This window comes from Cebidichthys violaceus, unplaced genomic scaffold (genome assembly GCF_023349555.1).
Source record: "Cebidichthys violaceus isolate CVI_PGR_0920_01 unplaced genomic scaffold, fCebVio1.0.p SCAF_11, whole genome shotgun sequence".
Taxonomy (NCBI): domain Eukaryota; kingdom Metazoa; phylum Chordata; class Actinopteri; order Perciformes; family Stichaeidae; genus Cebidichthys; species Cebidichthys violaceus.
In genome coordinates, this window is record NW_027176274.1 from 16,356,819 (window position 1) to 16,372,666 (window position 15,848).

Genomic DNA, 15,848 nt, shown 5'->3' on the forward strand with positions numbered 1-15,848 from the left:
AGAGTCTGACCCTGTTTACACATAGCTAGTAGCGATATCTAGTGACATCCTTTAGGGACGGTGTGTGACCTGAGAAGGACTAAACACCACATGGCATTCATTACATAATTTGCCATGATACAGGAGCCTTGACTTTTGGCATTGACCTCTTTGTTCACTGAACGCTACCTTAAAAGGAATCAAACTGATAAGAAGGAAGACAGTTAATTGTAAAACTCAATTTGTCATTTTAAAGCATCTTCACTCGCAATATATTAACACTGATTTACATCATCTTGCAGAGATTCTATTTAAAGAGGTGTTGTAGTTTTTTATTATATACACACACTACAGCATTTATATAAAAATGGCTCAAGTTAGTATTGCTTCCACAAGTCTTTTTTTGTCTTATCTACAGTATTCAGAACAAATAGCTCATTACAGTTAACAGCTCAACGTGTCCTTTTTCCTTTGCCATTTACTCTTCATTCTTGAAAATCTGATTTTAAATACTTTTCTTTACATCTCACTTGAATTTTAGGGTCCAGGTGGCTTCTGCATCGTGAAACCAGAGCACCCATAAAATAAATGGTTAATGTTTAGGTGGCACATGAGCTCGCTTCGTTACGATAAAAATAAGTCATGTGCCTCCTAAAAATATGCAACATGATGTAGTGCAAATCCTATCGCTATTTCTGCCTTGGCAAGTAGATTGTTTGCTTTGACAGTCAACATGGAAGCCTAACAGACCCTCAATGAGATGCTCCTTGCTATTTTTGAATATGTGATGACCTTTCAGTAATTAAAAGGCCAAACGTATCTCAAAAAAGGTTATAGAAGCCATTAAGTGGAAAAAGACTTAAGTTGGATAGAAGTGAGTTATTCTTTAAGATTTCAACAAAACATAAAATATTTGCTTTGAAGATTTTTAAGTGACTGCATCTTCTCTAAATGAGCAATTACCAATAGTCTTGAAATGTTCACTGTCAAGACACCTATCACCTCAATAAAGTGGAGCTAAATGGGATTTGGATGGCAATCAAACTGCCAGCAGATTAAAATAAATTAAAAAGACAGCAACACCTTCAGAAATCATGTTACTCACTAGATTTCACAGATTTAGTCAGATATGGTTACAGTGAGGACTATGTTTTACATACAAGTCCAGTGCAAAAACTACTTTTGGATGAGGGCCATATTTTGGAATGATGAGCGCAAAAACGCAAAGTGAAAAAATGTTTTTGGTTTGTAACCAATTGGCTCTCAGCACTGTCGATGTAGTACCACAGTAAGCTCAGTGAGATGTGGTATCTTAATTATTGTACTGCAGTGACTGACACAGTGATCATCATTTTATACAAAAAAAATGTATTAATGGTTTTATTGGAGATTACATGATTCATTATTTCTTGATCGAGAACACTAACTTCCAAAAACGTTACTGCTCCTGTCAAAGAAATACGCAACAGGTACCGTTTTGTCTACCAAATTAAAATGGAGTGGAAACCATGCCCAACTGGCTCAAACCAGCACTGTGCCAATGAACACTGCATGCAGTAATAAGCTCTGTAAAAAAAAGCTCTGTAAAAATGGGCATGCTTTTACAATTTATGGTAATTCTCTGCGTGTACGACAAGGAATCCCAATTTTCCTTGGAGAAAAGTATTTTAAATCTCATTAAATATATATACACCTGAGAAGTAGTATTTAAATCATGAGAAACCCGTCAAACCCAGTACGTACAGACAAAATTATGTGTACTGCAAATATTTCCCCCAGTGCTCTTTAACTTTTCATTAAACAAAAGCTTATACACAATTTACATGGCGCTATAACCACATGGATATACTAAACATAGTGGCATTACGAAATTGCAAAAATTATGTTTTGGATAAGCTGAACCTTTATTTATCTTTAATGTCCGTCAACTTTTCCTGTCGAGCAGTCATTACCAAAGACTGGGTCAGGACCCACAGGTGGGTCGCAGGAGATTTTATTAGGGGTTGCCAAATAAATGTGCAGAATTCCTTTCATATTCTTGTATTTAACATTTATATCTACTTATACTTATCTACTTACAACATTGAATTTGATACAAAAGGCTAGCTTACATTCTGTTTGTTTGACCAGTGAGAGAAAATAAGAATGAGACAGTCTGTTAACTCCTAAATAAACTTAAATAAATGTATAAAAGTATTTAACATGTGTATATGTTTTCAATAACGCATGCATAAAAAGAAGTAGTGATTTATCAAACGCATATCTCTTCGAAATGGCTGGTTTACTTATTTATGATATTATAATTAAAAATGGTCAGGAATTTATACAAAACTTGCTCGTCTGATGTTTCATAGCTAAGGCCTATGGTGAATTGGGCCGCTATGGTTTGTCATTTTTAAAAAGTGGGTTCTGTTGTGTGCTTGCTGTAGAGCATACAGTACACCGGTGTTGTAATCAAGACCACCTTAATCAAGACAAAGTCCAGAGTGTATCGAGACGAAGACAAGATGAAGACTTTGAGGGGTTGAGACCAAGACCAGAGCGAGTCCTACACTGCATAACACACAATACAATGTGGAACATGCAAACCACACACACACACACACACACACACACACACACACACACACACACACACACACACACACACACACACACACACACACACACACACACACACACACACACACACACACACACCTTTTTTTTTCATGAGCAAACAAATGAATGCTATGGAGCTGAAATTACCGTAACCATCTTTATACAGTCATTTACCATATTTTGACCTCCACCTAACATAATATCCAATCACAGTAATTAACAAATAAATAAATCAGAAGATGCACAACCAGTTTATTTATAGCCTTACAGTTGTGGTCTTGACTGGTCTAACAATAAAGTCCTCTTAGTCTGAGATCGAGACCTTCATAAAGCGGTCTTGAGACCGGTCTCCAGGTGGAGACCCATCTAGAGTACTACAACAATGCAGTATACATACGAGGGAAAGTAGGTCACACAGCCCAACTTACCTTAAATGAACTATGCACTAGTGTTTCATCCAAATCAATGACCACACAGATCTTCCCTGCATCATTCGATTTCAGCCGTGGGAGCAGCGGCTTTGCTGGTACCTGAAGACAAAAACAGTGTGAAGATCTAAACCCCAATTAAAAAGTTTCTTTTAGCTTTGAAGCCCACAATCTGAGCAGCAGCTACAAGAAATTACCATCTCAATTTGGCGAGTTGGACTTACAGCTCATTGTGTGTTTCTTGTCACTTAAGAGACTGAATTGTGTTGTGGTGTGTGTGTGTGTGTGTGTGTGTGTGTGTGTGTGTGTGTGTGTGTGTGTGTGTGTGTGTGTGTGTGTGTGTGTGTGTGTGTGTGTGTGTGTGTGTGTGTGTGTGTGTGTGTGTGTGTGGGGTTACAGGAAACTTTGGATGCTACAGCTGCTGCCACACTGATGGAGCATGTAAATATCACCATACCGTGGCTCGTCCTTCAGCGGGTGGTTAGAGATCGGTGTTTGTTATTGTGATTCGGATGCTAAAAACAAGCTGGCATGACCGAACAGGCTGCCTGTAACACTGATGCGCGTGTTTGTCTGTGCAGAGTGAACTGCCACGTGAGGATAATGCTGTTTGACACTGGCTGCCAAGCTGAGATCTCATGTAACTTACTCACCGCCACAGGTGGCCGTACAGTTTTGATGATTTAAAAATAGACCGACAGTACCGACGACAGATTTGCCTTGATTGTGGGCTTACATTTAAAGGATGCCTTCACAGTTCTGAAAACCCAAATTTGATCTACTCCAATACTTCACATTTAAAGTGCAAAGACGTATTATATACCTCCTCGATTGGTGGGACGCAGTACTCGCATTCGCAAGGTTCCGAGGATTCATCGTCACTCTGCTCCTCTTCTGAATCCGTGCCTTCTTCAGAGACCTCGTTTCCCTCGGTCCTTCTGACCAGCATTGGTACGTCCCTTCCCTCATTTTTTGTGAGTTGTGAGACAACACTGTGAATAATATTTAAAGTAGGATTTATTCCTCTTGACGTTTCACTGAATCCGCTGTCATCGTCTGATTCAGGAGCTAGTTCTTCGGCTGCTTTTTCCACAACGGAGCAGTCGGCTAAATTATCACTCAGTTCGTTAACTTCAGTAATTCCAAATCGGACTGCTTTGCACTCCTCTGGGCGGACTCCATGTACTTGTAACTCTGCCTCTTGCAGAGATGAAAGAGCATCTTCTCCTGCATTGCTTGAAGCTTCCCCGTGGATTATCTGATCGTATAATTTTCCTTCCATAATAAATCCATTCAGGGCTTGTTTAGTAGATGACTGAATGCTTTTTATCTGATATGCATAGTATTCCTCAACACCTGACTCACTCTCTCCATTTTCCTCATGATCTATAAGTGACCAATACGGCTCCAGTTCGGAACATGGTTTAAATGCGTCGTCTTCAGGCTCAGGGACAGTTGTCTGCAAATGACCAACAGTAGAGGTATTGCCCCCAAGAGATTCATAATGCTGAGCGGCTAAGGCTTCATCTTCATAAGCATCCCCTTCAACAGAAATGTCCTCAGCACATGGCGCACTCATACTTTCCTCATTACCAGAGGACAGGCAGACCTCAGCTGCTTCTTCATTACCGACTTCAGAAACATGGCTGTCAAACACAGGGTCCTCGTCTTCCTCTGCATGCAATTTGGATTCATTTTCTTCAACTTCATCCCCTGCTAGACTTGATTCTGATTCTACAATCCAGTCTTCAGGTTGTTCCTCCGACTCACAAGACCCAAAAGAGGAATCACCTCTCTGACTTGCATCTTCCTCATAAGCATCTTCCTCATAAGCATCTTCCTCACAAGCATCTTCCTCACAAGCATCTTCCTCACAAGCATCTTCCTCATAAGCACCTTCCTCATAAGCGCCTTCCTCATAAGCATCTTCCTCATAAGCATCTTCACACGCTTCTTCCAGAGCGTCGAAACACGCATTGGTTTCCTGGACATGAATTTCCTCATTGATTTCTTCAAATTTGTATGAATTTTTGGCAAGTGTCTGTGCCTCGGATTGAACTTCTTCAAGGTGCAGGCGGTCATGGATATCTCCCCCGTCGAAGCAGGAGATGTAACATTGCTTTTTTGCAAACGCACATCCGTAATAGTCGCCGCTGTCGAATAGATCAAAAAAATCCTCGACAACAGTATCGACGGTGGGCGTTTCACCCTCATCACTTGCGTTGATATTGCTTTGCTGTATTTCTTCGTCATCTTCAAAAGATTCCCACTGCGTCTGCTCATCACTTGAATCCTCCTGAGCTCCTTTCTCGGATTCCCCGGATGAATCAGAGCAGTGGTCTGAAGGAATGCTGCCATCAGGACAAGTCTTAAAGGATTTGGTTTCAACAGAAGAGCAATCTGAGGAACCGTCTTCTTCGGTCCCAAACTCGGAGGTTTCGTCAGAACACTGCTCTGAAGTAGCACATTCTTCGTCATACTCTTGGCTCGTGTCCGAGTAACCCGTTCCACCCATTTCACAATCGTCAGAGGACATGTTCAATGCGGTGGCTTGCGTCAAGTTTTCCTCAGCGAGCTGGTGCGTCTCACAGCATTCACTTGCCAAGGGAACATCAAAACAAACATCAAAACAAACGCGAACGGGTCTGTCGAAATGTGAGGAATTGACGTCCTCTGATAATATGCAGGACTCGTCATCAATAGGCTCGGTGTCATTTTGCTCGTCCTCTCCTTCAGATGGACAGCTCTCTTCACCGTCATCATTGGTGCATTCATCATACTCACAAAGTTCTGTGCCACAGTCCAATAAGTCCACCGAGTCGGAGATGTTAGGCGTGAAACCGGTAATTTCACATTGCTCAGAGTCCTCTGTTGATGTGTCCGGCTCAGAGTCAGAGCACTCGTACCGCTGATCAGAGGGTTCATACTGTTGCAGTAACTCAAGGTGGTCCGTGCATCTAGGTATGAAATCAGACATTTCACACGGCCCGAAACCGTCACAGTTCACCGCCACTAAAGCTGGCTCAAAGTCAAAAGACTCAAACTGTTGATTGGAGGGCTTACATTGCTGAAATAACCGGAGGTGTCCAGCACAGTGTTCACAGCAAGAACTACATTTGGAAGCTACGCTATGATTAGCGCAGTGCTCAGAAGAGTCGCAAGGTTTAAAGCACACACAGTGTTGAGCACATTCGTCAAATGCTTGGCTTAACCCCGAAGTCTCACACTGACCGAGGATCTGGTGGGATTGAAAAAATCCGTCACTTTCTGGGTATTGCTCAAAGCTCTCACAGTGTCCATTGCAATATGTGCAAGATTCAGTCTCGTCTCTACTCATGTTGCAAAGATCCAGACAAAGAATAGAAGGGTCCATGTCTCTGCTGACAACAGTCTGCTCCGTATATTCCACAAGGACTTGCATGCCAAGTTCGGCACTTCCCTTTGAAGGGCTGGTTAAATCCGCAGCTTCTGTTAAACTGGGAACCTGGCATTGTTCAGCAAGCATGGCCTCAGTAGACGGCTCGCCTTCCCCGGAGACTTTACTCTGCTCGGAGTTTTCCAAATGCATCAGGAAAGGATTCCTCAGTCTGGATTCTGTTTGCTCAAAAGTTGTTACTCCACGCATTGGATCCGGATCATGCAGAGTCAGAGTCCAAATGACTGGCAGGTAACTGGAGGGCCCATTCAGAGTGGATATTCACACAGCTGGTGGGGGGAGTCACTGAGACCAGAGCCCCCAGGGAGAGTAACAGCAACAGGAGCAGCATGCGTGTTGATATGACAGTTTGTCATAACCAAAACCGAGCAGAGCATAGCACTTGACTCAACCCCCCCCCCCCCCCCCCCGCCTTTGCTAGAGACCAAGCAATTTATTTTGGGTACTGGAAAGACGTGACAAATAACTTCTGGAATATCAAATCTCAATAAAGAGGCTGAACTAAGGCATAAATCTGAAACCGACACCTGAGAACGTCTTGATCACTTGATCTGCAGACCAAAAAGTCATGCTGTTTTCTAAGAATATGATCAGTGAAACCACAGGGGGCATTGTCAATTGTCCAAAAATGTAAAGGTAATATGATAGTGGTCCATCATTATAGTCTTTGCATACGTTATTCCAGGAAAGGTTTAAAGAGGAAGACCAAATGCTCTGAAGCATCCTGATGATTAGTGTGGTGTGTCTTGCTTGTGGCACATCTCCAGTAGCAGTTTTTTTCTGTGTGGTGATCTTCCAGTCAGACCTCAGTAATATTTACACCATTTCCACCCTTCATGAGACGCCCAGTTATCTTGATAGATGTCTGAACACAGCAGTGCTTTTCAACACTGCCCGTAACACATCCCAGCCCAGGAGATGTGCTCTTGTAAACATGAAAAGCTTGAAGCCAAGAAAACACGTGTTTCACGCATTACGCGGCCGTCAATCAAGTCGACCGCATGCTGCTCAAAGAGGGTGAGGTAAAGTTGATATCACAAGGAACAGTGAGCGGTGAACTTACTTTTGACAGACTTCCATTTTCCTCGACCAAGAGGGGGGCATTGTTTTTTAGTGGAGGCGGCTCCGATTCCTTGCTACAAAGACAGCAGAAGAGACTGCGGAGAAGGCCTCTGCTGCGAGGCTTCTTTGACGGGGAAACTTCGTTGGCACCTGGAACAGAGAAGATGATCTTACTGTACCAACATGACAAAGATGCGTACATCCCACTAAAGTGGCACTGATTAGGGTTATTCTTCAGTGTGCATCAGCTACAGTAGTGGAACTTCCATTCATTATTTAACTGTATTGTTCTTTATTTGTGTTATTCCGATTTTATTTCGTCAGTGACTTAAGAAATAGTATCCGGAGTGTTTCAGTCACATCTGGTCCGGACTCGCAGCACTGCTGATCCAGTAAAACTGATCTGTGCATCCCTCTGGCTGATCTGTCAGCGGGACCCCCCCTACTGTGCTCTCTGTCATGTTGTGTACTGCTTGACTATGGTTATTTTAGTTGTGCAGCAAAAGGTTAAATGACATTGCATAACAAAAAGTGTAGGTGTACATTTCGGGCCCCAAAAATAGCCAGGTGGAGACATCCTGGACACATTTCCAGTGTATGTTTTTTTGTTCGAATACCAAGAATTTGCTTGAATAATCAGAATGACTAACATTGAACATACGTATACATAGGCAACAGGGCATTTACTGCATTGGTTTTTAATTACTTATGTTTGTTATCACTGCGATATTAAATCTAAAAGAAATTCTGACGTTTTAACTGTCATCATTTTTGCTTGATTATAATGCATATCACAGAATCACTAAGAATGCCTTACAGTAATAAATGTACTGTTACATGTGTTATAACAGGGGTCAGCAGTGGAGGTACTTACTATTTAAACATACAGACAAATGCAGAATTAAAACTAACACGAAGCAAAATCAAATTACAAGCTGTTGTCAAAGTTCCTCTATATTTGCATTGATGATGGTCAAGATTTATTTTTTGAAACAACAGATTTTAGAATTTTACAAATATTACAAGGGGAACGCCGACAACATTAATAATTCCAATATGTTATTTCCATGGCCAAGGAAAGAGCTACTCTCTCTCACAGCCAGAAACCAGAGAAGAAAGTCTCAAACATGGGAATGTAATCAAGTATTAAGTGTGGAGCCGCTCCAAAGACGACGAATGGGAGACCGATTTTCTGGAGCCACAGAATGTTTTATTTTTTATACCAAAATGAGCTTTACTCTATTGTTGCGTTCTCGGTTCTGGTGGCTTTCTGTGTCATCCATAACATCTTTCCCAATTCATTATCTATGGAGCAGTTCCACACTTCACATTTGAAGAGTCTAGTTCTGGGATTTTGGAGAGAGTTGTTCATGTTAACTAATATCTGTGGACCGTTTAGAAAAACACGTATGAATTTTGGAAATGCACGTAGTTCCCCTTTAATGAACATGGTTTGAGCTTGAATCTTGGGAAGCAAAAGCATCTCATCAACTGGTGTCAGAGCGATGAGAGTTTTCAAAAAAAGATGACAAATTAGCTGAGCCTCGATGAGCAGTCAGAGCTGTCAGCTAAGGCATTAGCATGCCGCTCAGATCAGACTCAGTATGAGGTGTATCATGGAGCTGTCAACTTGCTTTCGGTGCTAATATGTAATGATTGCAAAGTAGCACAGATGGTTCGCTTTTGGAGCGGACAACAAATGGAGTGTTGCTATGGTGACTGCCGGAAATGACCGAAACACATCCTCTAATGTGGAAATATTGCAAATCAGAAATATATGATTAAAAAGGAAGCATTGCAATTATTCTAAACTTGCGGCAAATGTATTAAAAAAAAGATTTTGTAAATTAGAAGTGTGCTCAGTATTATTTTTCATAAGGCCAACTATTTTCATCATATATTATATTCATTATAACAATTCCATAATAGTAAAGGGAACAAGTGGCCAATTTAAATACAAAACACAAAAAGAAACCCTGAAAATACATGAAATATGTACACAATGACTCAAAAGTTATAATATATGATAAATATGTATATATATTTATCTATACAGCCTTTAAAAACAACCTAATTAACCTTTATTTTTGGCCCGGCTTAATCCCCCAACAAGTCTGACCTACTTTTAGGTGTTATTCATATATGACTACGTTGACCACTTCATTCAACCGGGGCTGACAGTGGACGACGCCAACACAGAGCTGTCGTAATGGGCCCTGGGCATGCTTGTCGGGACATTCCTCTCTCGGCCCCGAGACGAGAGGCCTGTGTGCGAACACGTGTGAAGGGACCGGGCAGGTGAAGCTTGTAGCGTTAGAAAACATCACGCTGCATTACACTCTCCTGATATTACACATCGGAGTGCCTAAAATAGCCAGCCGGAGCAGCTGCCGACAGTGGTTAATGATGATATTCTATGCACAAATACAGTATGTAGTGCTGCACACTCCCAGTAAAACGGTCCCAAAGAAAACCTTGCGGTGTCAAATACAAACCTACAGCAGGAAATGTCTTCGCTGTGCGTTTACACTGCACATAAGTGCTCCAGTGCGTGCGCATGAAGTGAACCACGTTAAACCGCTGACCCCGTATATACTACTCTGCAATACCGTGTCAGTCCCTGAGCTTCTTAATGATCACGTCTACATTGCAAATGTCAAGATAAACAGAAACAGGCTGCCCAGATGGCGCTGGCTCCCGACAGAGTGAGCTAAGGTCCAAAATAAGACGGGTCGCAAAGTACAAACCACATTCACACTGGTTTCATTTACATTTATAGCATGTGATTAAAGAGAGATAGGGCTGAGGTTGATCAGGGAAACAATACAAGTAATGGGAGCACAACCATTTCATATCCTTGCATGAGAACCAAGAGATGGTAAATAAAGGGAAGCTAAATGCTAAATTAGCAAGTGGTTGGAGAAAGTGCCGAGCCTCAATGGTGAAAGTACAAATTTCACATGGCTTTTTATCATTTTATTTTTTTAAATTGACCAGGGGATGCGTCATCTTTTTTGACTCAGAAGTCGTAGCACACCAACAATCTGAGTAAGTGTTGAGTAAAAAACAGTTTGAGTCAGCGGTTTGAAACTGCTGAAAGAAGGAACGACTAGCTCAGCCTACCTGATATTTACCCATTCTCTTTATCTGGAAACGTAATCCTCTCTTATGGGCCTATAGTTGCACTACCTTTTATCAGCTATAATTTATTTCCCTATCAGCTTGAAGAATAACAAAAGACTTAAGACGCTACAGCCACGCTAGCAGCTCTGTTAGGCCGTACTGTGTCTATATGCAAAGCACAAGCTACATACTAATGTCAGCATGCTAACGTTAACATGCTGTCGGCTGAGTCTCAGGTGACTGAGTGGGTCGTCCATTAATGGGATGATGGGCCGATTTGATCCCCCTTAGTTTAGTACGTTAGCACTAAACATGAAGGAGCGTCATTAGGTTTCACATATTTGGTCAGAAACCAAAGTATTGGGGATTTCTTTCTGAAGATCAAACAACTAAGTTAAGGGATCACAAATGTTGTTACACGACATGATCGCGAGGACCAAATTTCCTGCCAATTCCTCCAACAGTTATTTCAGTCCGGGTCGAAGCGGTGGACCGAAACAACAACAACACTGCCTTCCCTAGGGCCCCGCCACTAGCGTGGCTAAAAATAATACAGTGGGAGCTCGACATGGGTGTGCCCAGTTCCTCAACACAATGGGATGCATCGAGTTTAAAAACAAACAAAAAAAGCTATGAAACTGACATAAAGTACAGATATCCGTTATACAGATATCTCACAGATCATTAAAAGGGCTCACGTGATGCATACACAAGACAGTATTGCGTCACGTCGAGCCAGGTCAGTGGCTCACTTTGCTCTGAGATGGTGTCACGCGGTTCGCAGCATGTGCTGCACACACAGTTTTTTCCTCCGAGCAGCCGCCGTGTTGCAGGGTTGGGGCCTGCTCTGCAGGTGGGTCGTCACCACGGCGTGCTGGACCAGAGAGAACCTTTAAAAACACAGACACTCGGCTGGTATTTAAGAGCTACGGCACCGATCATAGACAAGAGCAGATTTTTATTTCCCATTTATAATGAATCCCATTAATGTCATTGGAGCTGGATCCATTAGCTACACTCATTTGCTCGCTGTTTGCTCAGGCCCGGGTGTATAATTAGGAAGCCGATATTGGTAAGAAGAAGCGAAGTGTACTGCTGCATTCCTCACACCTCTGTGCTCCAGAGGCTCAGAGCTGATAATGATGTTACGGCATATCCCGAGGGGGCAGCGAACGACCTCTCGCCACATCGCTGTGTTCCAGCCCACTTAGCTGAAAGCAGGCTTATCTGGGACCCCACTCGGACGAGGTATGCTGCCTCTGCACATGGCTGCCTTCTATTCCCATCCAGACACAGACAAGAATGAGGCCTCCCGCGGCCGCCTATCCGCCACTTGTGACACCGGATATTCTGTCACAATCTGACGAACTCGCTTCACAACCCTGCAGAGCAAACGGTACGGCAAGCCGGATCCGGCCAGCTCATGTTTTGAACATTCTTGCATCTGAAAATCTTCATTCTCATGTCCCAAAAAAACCCCAAATACTGCATTTACTCCAGCTGACGTTGCTGTGCTGACTTCAGTGAACAGGAAATAAAAATATTCTAAACTACGCAGTAATAACCGTGTAATCATGGCCATAAAACGGCACACTAAATTGCAGAGGTGACGTGAGATGAGCACGCCACCAAACATAGAATTAAACTAAAGGGTCCTGAAGTGAATGATACGGTGATGCGTATTTGGCTACGGCTACTTGTGAAACTACAGAAGGGCTGAAGACAGCTCCCCCGCTTTTCCTTATGTCTCATGGCGCCTCGCTGCTGAATAGCAGCCATGTCTTCGGACTCCTGACCTCTTGGCCAGGAGGAAGTAACCCGAGAGCAGGCTGAGAGTTGGCTCGGGCTCGTAAGTTGGACAGTGCTGCCACCTTCTGACTGGACACACACATATGGAGGAAACTGCTGAAACACTGCACAGTGATGCACAAGAACCAGCTGGATTTATTTCCCCTACATGCCGCAGCCCATATAATACGGTTCGGTCGTGGAAAGGTCATTAAACTAATTCATTCTGCATGCGTCACTTCAATTAGATTCTATCGATCTTATCTTGTACACTGACGATACAGTGATTTATGTGCACGCAAAGAACAAGCTGCACTTAAACTCACGTCCACAATGACAAATGTAATTAAGTGGCTTGCAGATTCCTGCCTTCACCTGAATGTTAAAAAGACTGTTTGTATGTTCTTCACAAAGAGGGCTTGCAAAGTGTCACCGGAGCCAGATGTTTATGTTGCTGGAGAGAGGCTACAGGTAGTGTCAGATTTTAAATATTTAGGATTTTTTATTGATTCTAATCTCCCTTTTAAAAAGCAGGTAAAACATGTGACAAAGGTCTTAAAATGGAATCTCATGAATTTTAGATATATAAGAAACAGTCTTACCATGCAGGCTGCGAAATCGTATTTTAATGCAATGACTGTCCCCCATCTGACCTACTGCTTAACCAGCTGGGCACAAGCCAGCAGCACAACACTAAAATCTATATTCTCCATAAACAAGCTCTAAAAACACTTGATAAAAAAAACCCAAAGTCACCATCACTGCAATATCCTCATCAAACACCATATCTTGAGTTGGGAGAACCTCATTAAATTCACTGATGTGTGTCTGGTTGTTAAAATTTTACATGGTATGGCCCCGCCTCCGCTTAGTGATTTTATTAAACACAGCACTCAAAAGCAGCAGACTCACTAGATCTGCTTCAAGAGGTGATTATGTCATTTCACATAGGTCAAGCTCGTTTAGCAAATCTACATTCTCTGTGAAGGCAGCTCACTCGTGGAATGCTCTGCCACCACCCACCCACCCACACCCACACCCACACACACACACACACACACAGCCTTAAGGAATGGCTTGTTGCCAATCAGGTGTGCAAGCATTGATGTACTGTCTGTCCTGCCTGCTTGTTTCGCCTATATGTGCATTTGTTGCTATTTTCCATTTTTGATGTGTATGTTATGTGCCTCTGCATTATATATGTGCTTGTACTGTAGGTGGGCTCGTTCTGCCTGACGCATGCTGCAGCCTGTTATGCCCGCTCTGCTCTAGTGTTGCACACTTTTTCTTTTGCTTATATGTGTATTGGTTTTGTCTATACGTTACTGTGTTTATCTATGAATTTTAATTCCATAATTATTTGAAATTTTTTAATTTTAGGCTGTCTTCAAACATCTGGCCGGGGACAGCAGATGAAAACTAGCCTCTCTGGCTAACTCTGTGTATTGTCCCTGCAAAATAAATAAACAAATAAATAAATCTTACTTTGACCACAAAAAGATTATTAAGATGATCACAAATACTGGGCAATGCCTTGCATAAATAGGCATTTACTTGACATTAGTGTTTAGAAAAACAGCAACATCTTCAAAGAACCTGTGATGGAATGTTTCTTGTTTCAAAGTCACACCTGGGAAGACACAAAACCATCTTTCAGCACTTCACTATGTGCTCATTGTTATCCTGAGCAGCGCCACACGGGTGATTTATGTGACATTTTTAGGTGATGCCGTATTTGTCATGAAATTCATACGTTTCAGACTCTAATTTGAAGTTCTGTGTTCTTTTTATTTAATAGCTTGATCTTTTGAGGTTACCAATATCTAACCTAAAGAATAGAGCAGAGACAACATCCTGAAATTATACTGTTTTTTTTTCCGTTGATATTAAATCATAAATGAGGATCCTACCTCATGAAGCCAACCACTGCTCCCAAACGTGGTGTATAAGTGACATTTGATGGAGATGAGATGAATGCTTTCCTTGATACTTAATAGGCTACAGCTAGAACTAATTTGTTTTGTGTGGGAACACTTCAAAATGTCACATTCAATCATTGTAAATTTAGCATGATATTGAATAACTTGATTTCCACCACAGGTTTCAGCCTTGGTTTCTCTTCACCCCTGTGAGAGCACAGATCCATTTCACACGTATTAAGTTAGTGGAATTGTCCCTCTGTGGGAGTCACCGTTTTGTACTTGTGAGCTCTTAAATTGAGACGTGTCATAAATCCAAGGACCACCTGTTAGCCCAGAACTACTGATAAGAACTACTATATCATAAGTTATGGCCATGCTTTCTAATCCCTCATAGTCTTAATACACGTGGTTTAGGTAATGTCCCTTTTAGCAACATTATGAGTTCATATTGTTAAAAAAAAAATACCTTCTTGGGATTATCTTGATAAGATAAACTGACGTAAATCAACGTCAGAATCCAAAACAATAACAGTGAACTGTCAAAGTGACCACGCCCCCTTTGATAGGACCTATTATTTCGGAAGTTTTGCTCGCACTCTGCATTTAACACACAAAACTCTGACAGCTCAGTGACTTTTTTTTTTACCCCCACAGACTCGTTTACATCTAAATTAGTGTCCAATATGTGAGTTTAAAGCTCCTTAGCGGCTGCCAGTGGCTTCGGCCTACCCAGAAGGCAACCTGTTTTCAAACTCACTCAAAGCTGGATCAAAACGTTTAAAACAATAACGTTCAATGACTTTATAGTTGGGTTTTTTTTCCCCCAGTGCGAGGAGACACTGTCAGAGCTCGTTCACGTGCACCAGTTGTTCGCATTTGCGACACCGTGGCGTCCTAAAAAGACACCACCGCTCGTCTCGTGCCTCGCTGACATAGTCACCCGCAGCAGAAAAAGTTCAGCAAACTTCTGGCCAAACTCACCGTCCTCTCGACAAGTCGCATTTTCGTCCTCGTCTCTGGTTACTTGCGTGATTATCGACGGCGAATGGTCCATTAGATCCTTCACTCAAAGACAGGGACGTTATTGCTGTATATACAAAATGAGTTCGAGGTGTTGCGGCAAAAAAAAAAAAAAAAGTATTTATATTTTGCCACTCCCTGTCTGCAAACGCGCATACTGAGCGTAAAACTTAAGAAACGCCGCACACAGCAGACACGCGTTCAAAGCAAACTGGAACGGAGCAAACTGCTCTAAAATGTTAAAAGTTAAAAGCGTCTAAAAAGAGTTATTTCTAAAAGTTGTTACGTTGAATAAGTTCATCTATTTGGCCATGCAAACATGGAACTTGACGGTTTCAAGGAAGTCCCATTCTTAAAGCCACAATGCAGGACGCGAGGCTCTCCGCTGAATGTCACCGCACGTGTGTCGGACTTGCTCGTTTTATTGGAGGAAATGTTGTAGGGACATTTCAGTACTTTTCTGACGTTTTATTGTTTATTGTTGACGTT

The 15,848-nt window shown here is 42.1% G+C and overlaps 1 protein-coding gene across 1 annotated transcript in view; it reads right to left on the reverse strand.

Moving 5' to 3' along the window:
- LOC137868386 (carboxy-terminal domain RNA polymerase II polypeptide A small phosphatase 1-like) overlaps positions 1-15,716 on the reverse strand; it is a 23,629-nt gene extending 7,913 nt beyond the window's left edge. Inside the window, exons 1-3 of the mRNA XM_068705153.1 lie at positions 15,321-15,716; positions 7,508-7,656; positions 3,009-3,110 (exon numbers count right to left, since the gene is read on the reverse strand). Of these exons, the coding sequence (XP_068561254.1) occupies positions 3,009-3,110; positions 7,508-7,656; positions 15,321-15,393 (324 nt within the window). The 5' untranslated portion in view covers positions 15,394-15,716. The remainder of the gene's footprint in view (positions 1-3,008; positions 3,111-7,507; positions 7,657-15,320) is intronic.
- Between the last annotated feature and the right edge of the window lie 132 nt (positions 15,717-15,848).